Here is an 18,173-nt window from a genome sequence, read left to right as displayed (position 1 = left end):
CTTAATCCCCACTTTCTCTGTGACTTAATCCCCACTTTCCGTGTGATTTAGGACATCTGTGGTACAGAGTGGTCATCTTTTGTTGTATATTATATCCCTATCTCAGTTCTGATTTACACTGTGTAATGGACAAGTATTATGTGGCTACAGAAAGTTGTTGGGTTTTGGGTTGGGGTTTTTTTGTGTGTGTGGAGAGTATTCTGGTGTTTTTCTTTAAAAATTTGAAAAGTTGCTTTAAAAAGTAATCAACTATAGTTTCAATCCACCCCAAGAATAGTAAGTTACCTTTTTAGTTATGTTTGAAAAATGGCTGTTTACTTTCCAGTTTTTTAAAAATAACTGAAGTAGTGACTTTTTAGCTAATGCATTTCTAAAATATGAGTGCTACAAGTGGTAGCCTGTGATACAAAACATATACTCTTCCTGTCCTCCCAGTCATCATCTCACTACCTATAGCAGAACCTGAGACAGTGACATCAGAGCAAGCACTTAAACTGTGTTGTATTCTTTTTTTAAACCACTGAACGAAGGTACACTTCTGTAAATATAAAACTAATGTAAATTTGACCATTACATTGTAAAAGGACTGAAGTCACAGTCACAATCTTTGTTAATGGTGAGTGTGATGTAGAACTTAATTCCCAGTAATTTAACTTCTTCCAAAGCCTTGTCCCCCACCCCATAGTACATGTTAGTGAAGCAGCAATTCTGCATAGTCACTGGAACCCTTTGCCTTAAGGGTCAGCAGCCTGGTCTCCAGATGTTTGAGTCTACATTGTCCATTATCCCTGATCACTGGCTATGTTGTTTGGGGGTTCATGTCATTCAGAACATCTATAGGGCTTCTCTAGATTGCCTTCTATGGTTACCTACCCGTCTCCTTTTCCCTTCCTCTTTTTTGCATTTGCCTCAGTTAAAAACAAAACTTATAACAATTTTTCCTTGAAACAATTCTGATCCATGGAATCCTACTTGTTCCTATTCAGTGCTTCAGACTTCTGTGATTGGTCTATTATGCATGCCATTGCATGAAATTTGTAACAGAGAATAAATACAAACTAAACAAGCAAACTTCCTGCACTAAGATCAAATTTAAGCCTAGGTTTCTCCAGTAAGCTGTTCTATTTTGGTCAAGCAGGTAATTGGTCTCCCAGCAAAACAGAGCTAGCATGAATGCCAAGAAGGATAGGGTAATGTCTGACTTCTGTGTTCCAGACCAGACATAACTGTACCAGATCTCTCTTTAATCATTTTTACCAGTTATAAGTGGATGGGACACTTCATGGTGCCAACTTTTTTCCCCCAAATGGCTGCTAAATGGAGTTTTGGAACAAAATAGAAGTTTATTTTCCCCACTCAGTGCCTTGCTCCTTGTTTATGGAAACAAGATGACTTTGCTGGTGTTTTTTTTTTTTTTAATTGATGCATCAAGCTTCATTCCTCTGGATACTTTTGGACATGCTCAAGTCTTCACAAGATAAACTTACAGGTCAGGTTCATCTGGCACACATTTCTTATAAATCAAGAACTGAGGCTGACACTTAAGTGAAAAGCCTTTGAAGTGGTGGGCTAGATAGAGGGCAAATAGAGAGAAATGTACTTCTTTTAAACATTAGTCTGTTCCACTCTCGTAGACTCAGTCTATGAAATCTTATGCTACTACTCTCTTCAGTTAGTCTCAAAAGTGATAAAAGATCCTGTTGCATACAGATTTTCTAGACCAACATGGCTAGGTCTTTGCATTTTATATCCATGTTATGTATCCTGTTGTAAGTAAATAGTTATTTAAGATTTGGAGGATTTCTGTAGGCCAATGAAGGCCTGCCTCCCAGAGCTTGTGAGAGGGTTGAGTTATTCCCCCAGACTGGTTGCAGCTTTATGCTTTTGAGTGGTTTCAGCTGGGGACTGTATTTGATACTAACGTGGATGGTACTACAGGGCCACAAAACTAGATGCCAATTGTGTCCCCATATCTTTTCTGGGAACAATATTGCAGCGGCCAATAACATTACCCGCAATATCAGAGGAACATTTACTTGTTCTTCTTTCAGTGTGATGTATGCCAGCAATGCCACTCTACACAATCCCCTGGCTTAGAGAACATTTTCTTTGTGAACGAAGACTGGCCAGGTAATTGGTTCAATACACCTTAGCTGGGTGACCTTTTTGCTCCTTAGATGAGACCTGAGACTTGAAATCCACATTTCAAGACATGTGCCTGTCACCAACACATTTTATGGTGTGGGGTGGTGGTGGTTAAAATGGCTGACATAGTAATCGGCTACAGAAGCTGGGAACCTATTTCCCTTGGAACAGATAGATACATTTGATTGTTATGCTTATTTTGGGCGAGGTTCCATCTGTTTGATTGTAGGGTTGTTGTGGGGGCAGTCAGAGGAAGGTGACTGAAGTTATAAAAAGTTTGGAATGCAAGAACAATGAATAAAGAAGAAGAAATGTGTGGGCATGTTCATACCTGAGAAGAGAACTGAGAGAGTGAGAGAGAAAGAGAGAGAGGCAGGGAGCAGGGTCCTCCCCCCCCCCCTTTCAAATGGGCTTAGTCTACAGGAAGGAAGATTGAAGTTAAGTATTAGGGGAAGCCTTTTTGACTATGAGATTATGCATGGGAGCATGTTCCCAAGGTTGGTTTTAAAGGCTTTAACAATTGAAGGGTTTAAAGAGAAGCTGGAGAAATATCTGCCTGGGATGATTAAGGTATTGCTAATCCATCCTTAGTGCAGCAGGAGCAAGCAACTAGAATGCAGGTTTCCAGACATTGCCCTAGTCAGAACCTAGACAGAGCCGTGTCATTAAAAATTAATGACACAAGGGTGAGCCTTCCAAGATTTCAAGAAAGACAGAACGATCAGTTGCTGACACTTTCTCTTCATCCATGTTCGGTGAATTGGTAGGCCAAACCTCTTGTTCACATAATGTAGGCTGCACGATTTGAAAGTGACTTTCTTTGGAAGCTGTGTAGTCTGACAAGGTGAAGCCAGCCATGTTGAAGTGCACTTGCATGTCAGACTGTCAGATAGACATTGAGAGATGGTTCCTGTCCTGTGTCTTCAATATACCTCGGTATAACAGGAACTTTTGATACAGGGGTATCCTGCAAGAATGAGAAAAACTGAGTTGGCTGAAATTCCCTTCCACAGCTATCAAAGAAGAGTGTGGAAATGTTTCATTTTTAATGGCCTCAATTTTAATTGGAAGTAACAGTGAGAATGGAGCATTTGAATCAGTTGTTGAATGTTGAGTCAACATTAATGCAAATCCCATTGATGCAGTGAATCTACTCTAGTTGGGACTAACAGTAGGAGTCAGGCCTGATACTTTCTGGGAGCTCTAGTCATCAAAGGTACTGCACACAAACGGTATGATAGTTATAGAGGGCCTAGCCTGCACTGCATATAGTTCTCCTGTGTGCAAGTATTGTGTACATTTATGGTGTATGTAATGAATTTCACATCTCCCAAATAGGTAAAATGTCCTAAAGCCCTCAATCATTCCTCTTGGTTTTGATGCCTAACAATACAAAACAATGTTTTGGCATAGATGAATCTTTGCAGGTGGCAAGAATTCAGTGAGATTTTTTTTGCAAGAAAATGATATAGTTGTATCTGTAAAATCAAAGCAGAAGTATGTCGAGATCAGTAGTCCACTGAACTGATGAAAAAAGGCTTTGGAGACAATACCATGTACAGCCAGAGGGAATCTGAAAAACAGGATAGTTCGTCCTTTTAAAAAAGACAAGGTCCTTTTTACTTTGATGCATTTTGGGGAAATTTTCATAGCTGTGTTGGTATTACTTCGTTATTCCACACATCCGGGGTGCCTGACCGATTTCAACTTTATGGATACATAGCCTGACATAAGGTTTCTAATTAAGAAGAAAAATGATTCTGAAGGGAGTTGGGTAAGGTGGGGGAAAGAGCACAACAAGAAAAAGTGACCCTATTATTTCTTCAGTAGAAGACTCCATCAAAGCAAAACCTCCCAATTCCCCGCGTGCGGAGTGGGTGCTGCAGCCTAGACCTACACCGCCCAAAGGGAGAGACCCGAACGCTTGGAACCGGCTGAAGGACCAGTCTTTTGGTAGGAAAAAAACAACATATTTTGCACGGATGACCAGTTATGGTCAACAGAGCAGAATGACTGCCACATTGTGTTCTTTCTGTTTCTTTTCTCTCTTTCTCCTGTCTCCCACTTCCACAACGGATTACCCTTACTGTGTATGTGTGTAGGGAGAAAGTGTCACTTTGTGCTGTGAAGAACAAGATGGGTAAGGGCTTGAGAACTAAGATCATTCTGCCCAGCTTTGTGTTACTTAACACAATGTATAATTGTCTTCATATGCAGTGACTCCATTTCTTTCCACCTTCCTGTTTATGTGAGTAGTTATGGGGGGGGGGGTGTGGCAGGTGAGGGTTACCCCTGCAGATACTTTGGAGGTCTTGTGGGATATATATATATATATATATATATATATATATATATATATTTTCCATCTTCCTACAATGATGATGGAGTGTCTCTGGTGGCTTGGGGATTTTGGACATTATAGTCAAAAACAGTGACTTTCTCAGGCTCTCTCTAAACCTATGAAGCCTTGCTGTGTATGGAGATGAAAGCGCAGTGAAAAGACTTAGAGACACTTATTTTTCATTCTCAAAAGAGAAAGAGGGAGAGCATTTGTTATTCTCCTTCATCCCCTGCTCTGGATGCACAGCCCCTCTGAGAGAGAGCTTTATTAATCAGAAATGCCTACCACTTCCTTGCTTTCTCACTTTGCTGCTGCCAGAAGCTGGTGGCGTTGGAGCACAGTGACTGAGCTTTTCAAAAAGCTGTGTCTGGGTTTATTCAGTTTGTAAATGGGAGAGTTGTTCTAAATGCTAGAGCATTTTGGTCCTTGTCCCCCCCCCCCCCTCGTCTCCATGGCAGAGCATAAGATCTAGAAGGGTTAGCCAGCATTTGAAAAAAAAAATCCATAAAAAATATGCAACAGCCACACAAAATTTCTTTAAAGGAAAACTATGGATTTTTTTGGGGTTGTGCTTATTGATCATTTGTTTTTTAATTTTTTTTTTAAATAAATGGTTCCTCTCTTGTGGTTTGTTTTGTCATATTTCTTCTGAATCCAGCTCTGGCGGAACTGTAATGTTATTATTATTCCATGTAATAAGTTACCTGTCTTCTACATGTGTCAAGATGTCTTTGAATCTGTACCAGATATGTTTTTTTAAACTGTGTAATATATAGTGACCCTGTTCAGTACTGATGCTGTGATGAGGAGATGCGTTCCCTTTTTTTTGAGAAAGCCAGCAAGAAAATATTATGACTTGAGCCTTAATTCAGACCACTTTAGAAAGCTCTGGAGAGCTACAAGTGGAATAGCTGGCTTAATTTTTAACTCTGCTTCCACAGTCCACCTTTACACACTCAGATAAAGTGACAAGACTGAGTGAAGTTGTTATGGTTCTTAAGTATGACAGTTCTCTGCTTTTACAGAGCAGGGTTTGGTGTGATTTTCCATAATGTGCTGTGAAACCAGAGGCTGTTTCTCATCTTGCCTTGAAGTATATAGGTATGTTTTCAGGAGCCCTTAGAAGAGGAAAAGTGATGCTGTCTTCTGGATGTTGTCTTGGTATAGTCATCTTTTCCCCAAGCAACTCCTTCCCCGCATAAAAGCTGCTGAAGGTTAGGGTTCCACTCTTGATCTTTGACAACATTTAACTCAGGACAGGGAGACTCATGGCCAGCTCTAGATCTTCATCATTACACTAATAGTCATAAGCCAAGCTGCCATCTTTCTTAGAGCCCATTCACACTGTAGTTCAAAGTACACAATTAGATCATTATGATCCCAGTTTAACTGCTGTGGTTGCATTCTGTGGAATCCTGGGGTGCCTCTGTCTTGGATCCTAGACATGGTAGAGCTGTGCCTGTGTCTTCTCTCCCCTTCAGGCCAGAGTGGTAGCAGTTAAAGTGAAGGGAGAGCCTTTCATCTGCCTCTGGGCTAGGCATGGTGGAGCTTCAGAGTCATACCCGTGTTAGTCTGGAAAATCAGTATGCAAAGGGGTCTTGTAACACCTTTGAGACTGAAAGAAAGACGTTGGCAGCATGTATTTTGATAGACTTGAGTATATTTCCTCAGTTGCAGGTCATGCATCTGAGAAAGTAGACATGTCTGCAAAAGTTCATGCTACCAGTGTCTTTCTTTCAGTTAGTCTCAAAGGTGCTACAAGATCTCTTTGCATATTGTTATAACTGTGTAGTTTGAAGGGGTTCCTTGTCTCAGTTCCCTGGATGTTGTGAGGGGAATAGCAGTGACCAGCGGTATAATTGTAAGGGGTAAAATAAGGCAAAGGAATAGTAGTAGTCTTCCTGATACAGTCAAGAATGGAAGTAAGAAAAGCCCTCCCATTTGGCAACATCAGATATAGGTAACTGTAGATAGAATAATCTTCTTTTACTTAATTGAGTCTACTTGTATCTGCACAAATGACAGAATTCCTGTGTTGACAGTAAAAGGTTTCAAGTAAGAGAGTTCATCAGAGTTTAGGCATATACTAAAGATTAGAAAACAAAGAATGTCCTTCTTTTAAGATGCGACTCTGGGGATGGGGTAGTGGGAATCCTCCCCTTTCACCCTGAGCACTCTGGTTCATAGTATTCTCTTAGCTTTCTAGAGCAACCTGCCTTTGCTTCAAACCAGGGCATATGAACCTGGCATAACATAAGATGATCCCCATTGGCTTGACAGTGTTTGATGCAAACCAGCCATAATGGTCTCTGTTTGTTCTGACTTTGAATGAAGCTGTGTAAAGTGTTCAGATGAAGTAGCAATTTGTTCCAGAGCCACATGCATGTGTGTTTGTGGCCAAAGAAACATGGTCAATGCATGGCTTTGGTAAAAAAATGTGCAGCCACCTGTTTTGGGGTAAACCAAATCCACTTTTGGAGTGAATACTTTGTGGTCAAGGCCACTGAGGAAATATTAAAGTCTAGCGGAGAGAGAGAAGCTTCTAACTACTGAGTGGCATCCATACTTCTTCTTAGCATCTTGGCATCCCATTCAGCTGTTCTTCCTCTATCCGAATTGATCTGGGTTGCAGAGACCATCTTCGTTTTATTATGCAATTGGTGTAGCGGATGAGGCCAGATCTGCTTCAGCAGCAGCAACAAACCATGGCATTGTGCAGCAGTCCTCAGACACATAATAATTCCTCCTTCCTCTCTATTGCAGGACTTTGCAGTTTGGGTGGCAGTTTTGGCTTTTATACACTGTTGGTCTGTTTACCAGGCTTTCTTGGCCCCATGATTTTATCCCAAGTGTCAGCCTTTGCATCTGAAATACCTAACTCTGCTTCAGCTGCTGCATAAGAATGACCCTCTCATGGTCTGCTCTTGGATAAAGAGACATTGAACCAGGGACAATTTATGTGGCTTGAAAACAGAAACAGTGGTAGAATTTAAAATGTAGGAAGCCACAGCATGAGACATGGGAGGGAGGATACCCTGAGAGATCTTAAGTGGAACACTTTCTCTGTTTCAGATGTTGTTGGCATCCAGTCAGAGCAGCAGACGAGATTCATAGTTCAACTTCAGATTTTGTTTATACTGAAGAAATATGGACTGTTTGGTCATCCTAATTTCTTCTTCTTTCAGCCCCCATTTTGTGCAGATGCCATGTTAGTACTCTTTACTAGAGACTGCCATAAAGAGACCAGCTTCTCAGTTTAGCAGTGCCCTATACCCTCAGTACTCTTTTTATGATGGCTTAGGTAGAATTTATTGTAATGGTTTTCCATGTTTATGTAGGATTCTTCTTCTTCTTTAGATTTATATCCCACCTTTCTGCCAAAAAAAAGCACTCCAGGAAGCTAACATGAGTAAAATTCAGAGGAAAGCAAATACAATTAAAATATAGTGCCTAAAGGCCTTAGCCAGGATATGCCTAGAGTTCTGCAAACATCTTATAAATTATAGCCCCGTTCCAAGTGGCGTAGCTACTTTTGGAGAGGAACCGTTATGTTATTTAGTAGGGAAGGCACTCATTTCTTTGTCTTTCCATTCTCCCATCTCCATTATTGGAGCAGAGAGAAATATAGATCAGAATACGGACCCTTCTGTATGCTTAATGACTGTAACTATAACAATTTATATTAACGTATATACTCATGTACAAGTTGTCCTCATATATATGTTGAGGGCAGGTTTTGGGGAGAATATTATGGATTTTGATATGACCCTTGGCTAACTTGAGAGTAAAACCTAGGGACATGTAACAAAGGATTATTATTATTATCATTATTATTATTATTATCATCATCATCATCATCATCATTATTAACCTTTATTTATAAAGGTTTACACAGCGCTGTACATACAATCTTTTAATTAGGCGGTTCCCTGCCCTTAGGCTTACAATCTAAAAAGACAAGACACAAAAGGAGAAGGGAGTGGTGGAGGGGAAGGGGATGAGGACCAGCAGTTCTTCTCTACCTCCGAGGCCTGGATCAGGGGAGATGGACTGGAGGGAGAGCTTGGCTTCTTAATGGATGGTTAATCTTCTTCCAGGGAGGCTTGTTGGAGTTAGCCTGCCTCTCTAGTAGGATAATACCTATAAAATACATAGCAATACAGGAAATGATTCAATAAAACAGACAACAAAAGAACATCAAATAGCAAGTGACAATTATGCAATGCCTGGGAACGCTTCTCTGAACAGGATGGTCTTCAGCTCCGTTTTGAAGCTGGTTAAAGAAGTGATGGCTCTTGCTCGTGGGAGAAGAAGGTTCCAGGAGTGAGGGGCAGCAAGTGAAAAGGGGCGAATCCGAGATGGGGCAGAGGAAATCCTGGGCTGGGACAGCAGACCTTGACTACCAGAACGGAGGGCCCTAGTGGGAAGGTGAGGAGAAATAAGGTCTGATAAGTAAGGAGGGGCCAGCCCATGGAGGGCTTTAAGCGTCGACAGCAGGAGCTTATACTGAATGTGGAAAGGGAGGGGGAGCCAGTGAAGGGATGCCAACACAGGAGAGATGTGGTCAGAGCGGTGGGTGGATGTGATGTAAAGATGTAAAGATGAAGCAAAAAAAAAAGGTACCAAACAACTTACAAAATACTGGCCGGCATAACTGTTTGTGCTCACTCTAAAGGCTGGATGGATGAGGAGAGAACTATGGTAAATAGTGTCTGTATGAAATGTGGGGAAAGTGACCAGGTGCGAATGGGCCCCAAAAATGAACACATGTTAAAAAGGATGAAAATTCAAAACAAAGAAAATGGCGACTACATTACCAGTAATTACAGCCTTTAATGTGACAACACTTTGCCTGATTTTAACCCAGAAAAGCTGACAAACATGTACAAATATCTTACTCAAATCTTTCAAAACCCGATTCTTCATTGTTGGAACAACATCATTGGAATCCCATTCTCTGAGCAGAGTAGTGAAAAGCAAGATCTTAGTTCACCCTGGGAGATCCCCTCTACTCTCTTGGTGCTCCTTTGAGGAGAAGTGCCAAGGAACCATCGCTGCTGCCATATTCCCACCCAGGCATTTGTAAAGGCCAGAAGCAGCACTGCAGTGGAGAGAATAGATTGTCAGTGTTTCTTTTAGGTGCTTCCAGGACAGACTGAGCTCTTGCCTTTTGCCACTCTACTTAGAGAAAGGGATGGTTCCATTATTATTATTATTATTATTATTATTATTATTAGAGTTAAGGGACAGTACTTAAATTGAACTGTGGACAAGTTGACCCAGTTTTTTTTTGTGTTGATCTTTGACTATAAAATTGCTAGACTTATACATGAATAAAAACAGTATATAAAACTATTACACACATGCTCTATGGATACAATATATATCATACTTATTTTATGTTACAATAGCAATGGCAAGTACATTTCTATACTGCTTATCAGTGAACTAGCACTGCCTAAACGGTTTACAATGTGAAAGCCAATTGCCCTCAACAAGCTGAGTACTCATTTTACTGATTTGCGAAAGGAGAGAAGGCTGACTGGACCTTGGAGCCCTCCTCTAGGATTGAATTTACAAGGTTGTGGCTGCAGTTTCAGTATTTAACCACTGCACCACCAAGGCTTCTTATAATACTATATTATATATAATAATATGGTAATATAATATATCCTCATCAAACTGCCTTAATTCCCAAGAAATTGGCTGTAGTGCTAACCCGTGTGTGTGTGTGTGTGTGTGTGAGTGAGTGAGTGAGGTTGTGGCTAGCTTTAACTTTAGCTACCACATTTTGGAAGTTGCTTTTAAGAAGAATAAATATAATCTGCTGAAACTGTCCATAACTGAGCAGTAATGGGAGGATGATCTGGGATCCAGCCTCTTTTTTTGATAGCTTTGGCATATCTGTATTAATTTTTCTCAAGAGTAATGCAGTGAAAGGAAGATGTTTTGGGGCCCAAAGGATATTGTTCTCTCTGCTTATTTAGGCATGGCCTCAGCATGTGAGTCCCATACAGAATAATGGCATGCACCCATGACGCATGCACCCATTTTAAAGATAGCAGCTCGTACCTCCTGTGAAAAGCAGACTCCAAGTCAGCACATATGGAGGGATGACTGTATACTTATGAAGGAGTAAATCAGATGAGATGGAATCCTTTCAGAAGTGGAAAAGAAGGCTTCCCTTCTTGATATCCAGCATTTCCAGTCAGCTGTGTTGGTTCTAGGCATACTCCTGGAATTGTGCAGTCCTCACATGTTGTTGGGCTTTAATTTCCATCATCTCTAGTTGGCATAGCCAAAGTAAGGAATACTACGAGTTACAGATGAACAGCATCTTGAGAGGCACACAATCCTCCATCCCAGGAGATAATACAGTCAGCTCTCCGTTTTTGTGGAGGATCCATTCCAGACACACACACCCCTGCGAAAACAAAAACTCAACAATATTCAAGGCCCATTGGCTTGAATGGTGGCCCTTGAGCATGCATGGTCACGCACCGTGGGCACACACCCCATTTAGTCCCCCTCCATTTGCCCCCCGTGGATACGCAAGGGATGCTGATTTCAAATCCCTGAAAACAGAAGGGCTACTGTAATAGTGAAATGATGACAACACTGGTGTCAAGCACTCAGTATTTGATGCCTAAGAATGACCTTGTTCTTTTTCTCACTGTGAATAGTAGGAAAGTTGTTTGTTTTTTTAAAGTCAGTTTTCCAGGAAGAGGATTAAGAAGCCTGGTCAGTCATTATAAAGCAGTTTAAAGAAAGTCTTGACAAGGCGTAAGCAGAAATGTGAAAGTTGAAGAAGTATTTTCTAGTCCAGGAGCCACTATGATAAAGTGGCTGGATAGACTGGGTGGATTAGAATTAAGGAATCATTTCTCATAAATCAATGATTAAGGGCAAGATTTGATTCTAGATCATTAAGAGTCTGTTAATCAAGATTAGCAACTAGCAGTAAGAGGCAGCGGTACAGTAGAGGGAGGCCCAGGAATGCAACTCCTTTTCTGTGTGTGTGTGTGTGTTTGTGGAAACAGTGCGTTCTGGGTAATGTAGTCAGTGGTAGCAATCTTCACTCCCATTTTGCAGTGTGTTCTCCACTGACTACATTACCCAGAGTGTACTGCAAAATGAGAGTGAGGATCGCTACCACTGACTACATTATCCAGTGAACCGCTTCCACACATACAAACAAAAGGAGCTGTGTTCTTGGGCCTCTGTCTCTACTGCACTGGGGTTTTGTCCGCGTGCCCTCAGAGATGGCTTTGTGTGCCAGAGATAGCACACATGCCACAGGTTGGTTCTAGGTTCTCCAGCACATCTCTATAGTCATCTTCTGGCAGAGTTGTGCAGGAGGACTAGAGATTGCTAGAGAGAACATATTAGTCAAAACTCCAAATGTGTAGGGCCCAACTGTATAGCAAGTTGAAAATTTACTAAAGGGAAGGGCTGTGGGTCAGGGGCAAAGCACTGCTCAAGGTGTCAGTTTGCATAGTTGCAATAAATATATAGCAAGTAGGAAATTTACTAAAGGGAAGGGCTGTAGGTCAGTGGCAAAGCACTGGCTTTGCATGGAGGTTAATTTTTGGTGTCTCCAGGAGCAAGCCTGAGGAAGAGCTTTGTCTTAAACTTTGGAGAGTACCTGCCAGTCCCTGTCGACTTTACTGAGCTAGATGGAGCAGTGGCTTGGAACAGTTTAAGACAGATTCCTATGTCCCTGTACATAAACTTGAGAACTAGTTAAGTGTCACCTTTCTCACCAGAGTGACAGAATATTGTAATTTTAAGAGGGATCTAGGGACCTCTGTCAGCATTCTGCAAACCAGGGAGCCCTGGGAATGTATGTTCTGAAAGTGGTGAAAAACTGGTTCAGACATCATGACTGCCTTGCAGTGTTGCTACATTTCAGGATCAAGACAATCTGACAGTACATTTGGATTGAGATGGGAGGAGCACACATGCAGTGAAAAGGCAGGTAAATGATCCTGCTTAAACCCCACCTGGAGAGGGAAGGTTCTGAACAGTTTAATATTCTCCATGCTGGTATTTTGCAAATTAAGTTGGCCATTTCATGTTTTTCCTCAGTTTTCCTCCTCATCTCACGCCACCCCACCTTTTTACTTATGACGTTGCAACAGCACCTTGTTCTAGTATTGGGTTGTGAACTCACAGAATATAATAGGTTGTTGTTTATTGAACTGGATTCTTTAACTCAAACCAACAATGACTCCCTGGGGTTTCAGATGGGTCTTTGTGAACACTATCTGAAAATGTTGGGAATTGGATTTGGGGCCTCTGTGTGCAGAGAACGTGTTCTGCCATTGATCTATGTCTGCATGTATAGACTGCAAGAAATGGTCCCTTGCCTTGATGAGTTGGGCAGGGTTGGAGATTAAAAAGATAAAGCCAGAGAAATGCTGCTACCTTCCTTTCACTGATGGAACTGAATTTGAAAGTCTCGATGGCAGAAAAAGAGATAAAGTGACAAACTGCAGATTAAACAAAACCTTTGCTGCAGCGTACTAAAGATTTAAACCTTGATGTTTTGCATTTTTAAAAGACAGTTCTCAATGTGCTCTCATAGTTTTGGCTTACCTTCTCCATGGATGGGGAAACCAGTTTCACTTTCCTGCCCTAGCACATGCTTTGTATTATTATTATTATTATTATTATTATTATTATTAAGCTTTATTTATAAAGCGCTGTAAATTTACACAGCGCTGTACTGTACATACAATCTTATTAATTGGACGGTTCCCTGCCCTCAGGCTTACAATCTAAAAAGACACGACACAGAAGGAGAAGGGAGTGGTGGTGGGGAAGGGACTTGTCTAGTAAGATAATACATATATTTGTATCAATTATAGTGCTGCAGCAAAACTTCCATCAGGTTCATCATGCAAAGTAAAGTATGAGGTTTTAGAGGTAGCTATATTGTCTCCAAATATTTGTTTCCATCCTTCCATTCATGAAACTGGTTGGGTTCCATTTCCTTCATTTTTGGACTTAACCAGATTTCAAGATTGCCTAATCCTATTACACTTTAGCTTCCACTTTTCCCTCTCTTCTTGTGAAATGTCCTGTGTGACCTTGGAGCGGTTGCTTGCTTAGTTTCAGCCTCTGCACCCTCCAATTCCTGTTCAGAACAAGTAGCCTTTTCTGTTCTTTCTTAAGGCATTTTGCTACAAACTCATAAGGCTATTAGAATTAAAATGAAGAGGGTTGGGAGAAGACTGAGCTATACATTAGCTCTTTCTGAATCTGTGATGCTATCTGGATGCAGAACTGGGAAGAATTAGGAAAAGGGGTAGGCAGGGGAATAAAGCTTAATGTAACAACTACTTATAGATGTTAATTTGGGCTGGAATTCAGTATGGGACTTACATCTTCATAAGTGGACTTAGGTATGTGGGAAACAGAATTGAGCAGGCTTGCAGGTTCAGGTTAATTAGGCCTGTGTGGTTCTGTAGGCCAGTGATGGCGAACCTTTTAGAGACCGAGTGCCCAAACTGCAACCCCAAACCCACTTATTTATGGCAAAGTGCCACGTACCTCTGGCTTTCTAGTAATGAACTCTGGCGAACGCAACGGCACGAGTGCCCACCGAAAGGGCTCTGAGTGCCCTCTTTAGCATGCATGCCATAGGTTCACTACCACTGCTGTAGGCCATACAGTAGGCCCTTCATATCTGCAGGCTTCAGATCTGACAATTTGACTGCCCGCAGATCACCATAGCCCATATTATTCAATGGCAGAAACATGAAGTGCATGTTCATGTTGCTGTCATTGACTAATATGGGACATGATTGTCTGTGTTTTTTGGTTGTCTGTGGGGTGGCCCAGAACCAAACACCTGCCGATACTGAGGGCCCAGGGCCCATTGTATTTCAGAGGCAGGAACTAGCAAAGCCACCTGTGAGGTTTCCTTGCTTAAGAAAACCCTATGAAATTCATGAGGTTGTAACAAGTTGACAGGTGACGTGAAGGCATGTGTACACATATGTGCATGCGCGCGCGCACACACACACAGACAGATAATGACAGGCCAACCCCAATTTCCAGTATCAGGAAATTCAGTCAAAATTTTGGCCGCGTTAATGTTTGGCAGAGCTGGGTGTGTGTGGAGAGAGCTGTGAGAGTGGCAATATAATTTTGATATTGATGGCATTGTAGTTTAGTAGTGCTAGGCTGCTTATCTTGCAATTATAAAATTCAGGCTGATTAAGAATACGAAATATCTTTTACTTGCCTATAGGCAAATCCAAAGCTTCAGTAACACTGATCTGTCTGTCAGTCCGTGTATCTCTCTATCTCTATTTATTTATCTAAGTCATTGCAAGATCCAGCTCTGCCAAGTCATTGGCTCAGCAAAGTCACTGAACGTCCTTGAGCAAATCACTGTTTTCAGTCCTTACTGATGAAATAAAAATGCTCTCAATCTTATCTAGCACACATGAATATTAATACGTTAGGAACGTATGTTGCTTTATACATATTTACTGATTCAAAATAAATGCTCCCTATTAATTCCTCCTGGTTACAGAAGAAAGCTATTAAGAAGGCTGTCAATTGGTCTTTTTATCCGTGTCCTTTGGCTGTGGACTTCAGCCCACTGTTTTCTTCAGCAAACAAAAAACCTTGAAAGAAGTCTTATGGTTGTGTGTGTGCATGAGCGTGTGTGTGAGAGAGAAAGAGCACAGAGGGGGAGGAAAGAAGAGGAAGTGAAGGCATGCATACATGTGGAGGAGATGTTGGTTTTATCAGGATTTGTATTCTCTTGGGGATAGAGAGAGTAGAGCACAGTGTTCTTTTTGGGATAAATTACAAAGGGCTTCCTCACCACATTCCTCCCAGATTTGTAACCTTTTAAAGGAAGAAAGGAACAGTGTTGGGTGGGGGGGGGCATCAGACCCAAACTATGCAAGATGCTTACGGGCACTTTTCTTACATACCGTCAGTCAGTAGGATGTCCTACCCAGAGTGAAAACTTTGGACTCTTAACACTTTGGAGAGGGCTACTTTGTATTCAGTACTGCCTTCTATTGAAGCATCCAGGGCATGGGAACTTGGGAATAGGTGGAAAGGTTAAAAAAACACACCTTTCTCCAACTGGCGCCCTTCAGATATATTTTATTATAGCTCCCACAGTCCCCTCACCATTAGCTATGTTTTCTGTTGCTGGTTGGAGTTGTCATCTGCAGGATTTCACATTGGAGAATATGGCTCAATGAGCTTCATTAGTTTAGTTCAGTTCATGACTGCTTGCCCCTCTTTTCCTTTAATTCTATAATTCATGGCTTCCTAAACTAGTGTTTCCTGTGTTGTCCATATGAAGAAATTGTTTTGAGCGGATCACTTAAAACCAGGATTTTAAGGTTCGAATATTACAGAAAACTGCCATTTTAAGAAGCCATTTTAGTGAAGCATTAAGTCATGAAAGAGATGGAAAGAGGCACATAGTAGGTTCCCTGTTAAATAAACATAAGATTTGGGCTGACAGTCTATTCAGAAGTCTGAAGCAGGCTTCTTGGTCATGCAGCTCCTGTGCTGTTCCATAGCTTAAGACTTGGGAGATTCATGTTCTTGACATCTCCGTTTTAGCCATCTCTCATACACATATGCACAAACCATTTTTTTGGTTTTTGTTTGGCAACCTTAGTGATATATAACCAGTGTTGTACATCTGTGTGGCTGTGCAGCTAAGACCACAACAGAAATCATAATACTAGATTAGTTAGCAAGTACCTTCAGATGTTGGGCACCTCCCAGAATGCAGAAACATTACTTTTGGGGGGCTATGTTAACTGGGGCTTTCAGGGAGTTGTGGTCCAAAGAGGTAGCTTTTCCCAACTTTCTGGACACCTCCTACCCATTTTGGCTTTCTTTTTCTAGCTTATTTTTGATGAGTTTCCAATCATTATGGAATCAAGTGGTTTAAGTTTGTTGAAGAAACTGATGTGTATGTACAACTGCATATTGCAAGGCCAAGAGTACTCAGATGGATATTTTGGAAGTGAGAGTATAGGATAGTCAAATATTTATTTATTCGTTTGGCTGTTTTATTTTCTTTGAAATAACATTTGCCAAAGACAATGTATGACTACCTGGCTCTTTATCTTTTCTTTGGTGTTTTCATTACCTTCACAAAGGTGGCAGATACAGTGGAATGCTATAGAACTGAATAACTTACTGCTCTAACTCTGGGGCACATGCTGCCCTAGTATGAGCCATGCCGGCTCATTTTACAAGGCTGCCAAATCAGCTTTCCTGCCAGATGCTGAGCAGAAGAAAGTTGTTTGTGTTAAAAATCAGAGTTACAGCAGACCTATATTTAACATTTTTGATGGATTTTTCACTGGGAGTTGCTGCCTCTCCCATTGTACTTCCTAGCAGCAAGATTTCTCCTTTTTTCCTGGTGGAAAGTAGACAAGTTAACAGGATAATTCAATGTGCATGTGAAATTAGAGCTTGGAACAATGACTCTTTTTTAGATTGTAGCTCTTAGAATCCCTCCAGCCAGCATGACCAGTGTAGTTCTGGGTATTGTAGTCCAAAAATAACATTTCCAATCCAAACTGTACTGATGGAATCCTGTGTTATTTCACAAGCCTCCAAAATCTCTCTCTCTCTCTCTCTATCCCCTAACCCTGATGAAGACACAGTACATCTTTTTTTTTTACATGTATGACTAGATTAAGAGTAGTTGCGATGACTATACATTACTGTATCAGAAGTAATACACCTCTGTCTACATGAACAGCAGGGTGCTGTTGCAATAGTTCTGAGAGTTTCCTGTTTGTCACTGTGAGTTTTTGGTCTAATGTAGGAAAATTGTCAAGTTCTTATGGGTTTTCAACACTATGGCTGCCCCAAGGGATCAGAAGTGTGCTTGGTTGTAGATCAGCCCTTCTCAACCTGGTAGTTTCCAGATGCGTTGGACTGCTACTTCTTCCCCACTCAGCCAGCATAACAAGAAATTGTTTTGGGATGATGGGAGTTGTAGTCCATTATATCTGCAGGGGTTGGGGTAGGCTGTTGTTGACAATCTTATCTTATGGGTGAGGAGTTGCCAATGTGGATATTTGTGTGCTTGGAATGTGCAAATGTTCCCAAGTATTACTTCTGAGGATCCAGGCAATGTTTTAAAGATTAGTGGCTCCTTTGCTCTCAGACCAACTTTTCCAAACCAGACTCTGAAAATGCATTGCTCACAAGACGGTTCCTCTTCCTGCCCTCCCCATCTCTCTTCCATTTATGAAGGGACTTGTGGATTGTGGCTTTGGGCAAACAGAGCATGAGATAATAACTGTTTTGGATTACAATCCCCAGAATTGGAGCTCACTGTGTTGGCGAAGGGGGTTTGAGGAATTGTAGTCCAAAAAGTAACTTTTCTGTTATGGCTTTGTTTTTGGGAGTGTCAGGGGCATCTCTTTTGGGTTGATGCCTGCAGAGTTCCTAACAATTCATTGTATATCTGTCCTTCAGTGAAACTTTGGCATCTCCCAAAGGTCTCCCTCCTTTTTTACAAAAAGTATTTACTTTGAGAGACCTCTTTAATAAAAATAGTGTTTTAATTGTTTTTAAAATTTACTGTTTGATTGTGGTTTTTTTTAAAAAAATATTGTTTTTGAGCCATCTTGGCTCTAGTTTGGGAGAAAGACGTCGTATAAATAAAATAAATAAT

General features: G+C 41.1%; 1 protein-coding gene across 5 annotated transcripts in view; it reads left to right on the top strand.

Moving 5' to 3' along the window:
- The window catches only part of LRP1 (LDL receptor related protein 1), a 387,970-nt gene that overhangs the window by 43,947 nt on the left and 325,850 nt on the right, over nucleotides 1–18,173 (top strand). For 2 of the 5 annotated variants that reach the window (XM_089482374.1, XM_089482372.1), the window contains exon 2: nucleotides 3,973–4,098. The exons of 2 other annotated variants lie outside the window; for them this stretch is intronic. In XM_089482374.1, coding sequence (XP_089338500.1) covers nucleotides 3,973–4,098 — 126 coding nt within the window. The remainder of the gene's footprint in view (nucleotides 1–3,972; nucleotides 4,099–18,173) is intronic. One more of the 5 variants, XM_089482373.1, reaches the window with a different exon arrangement.

This window comes from Sceloporus occidentalis, unplaced genomic scaffold (genome assembly GCF_023333645.1).
Source record: "Sceloporus occidentalis isolate IW3139 unplaced genomic scaffold, rSceOcc1.0.p SCAF_1, whole genome shotgun sequence".
NCBI classification, from domain to species: Eukaryota; Metazoa; Chordata; class Lepidosauria; order Squamata; family Phrynosomatidae; genus Sceloporus; species Sceloporus occidentalis.
Note: the sequence above shows the minus strand (reverse complement) of the source record. Positions and strands in the feature narration are given on the sequence as shown.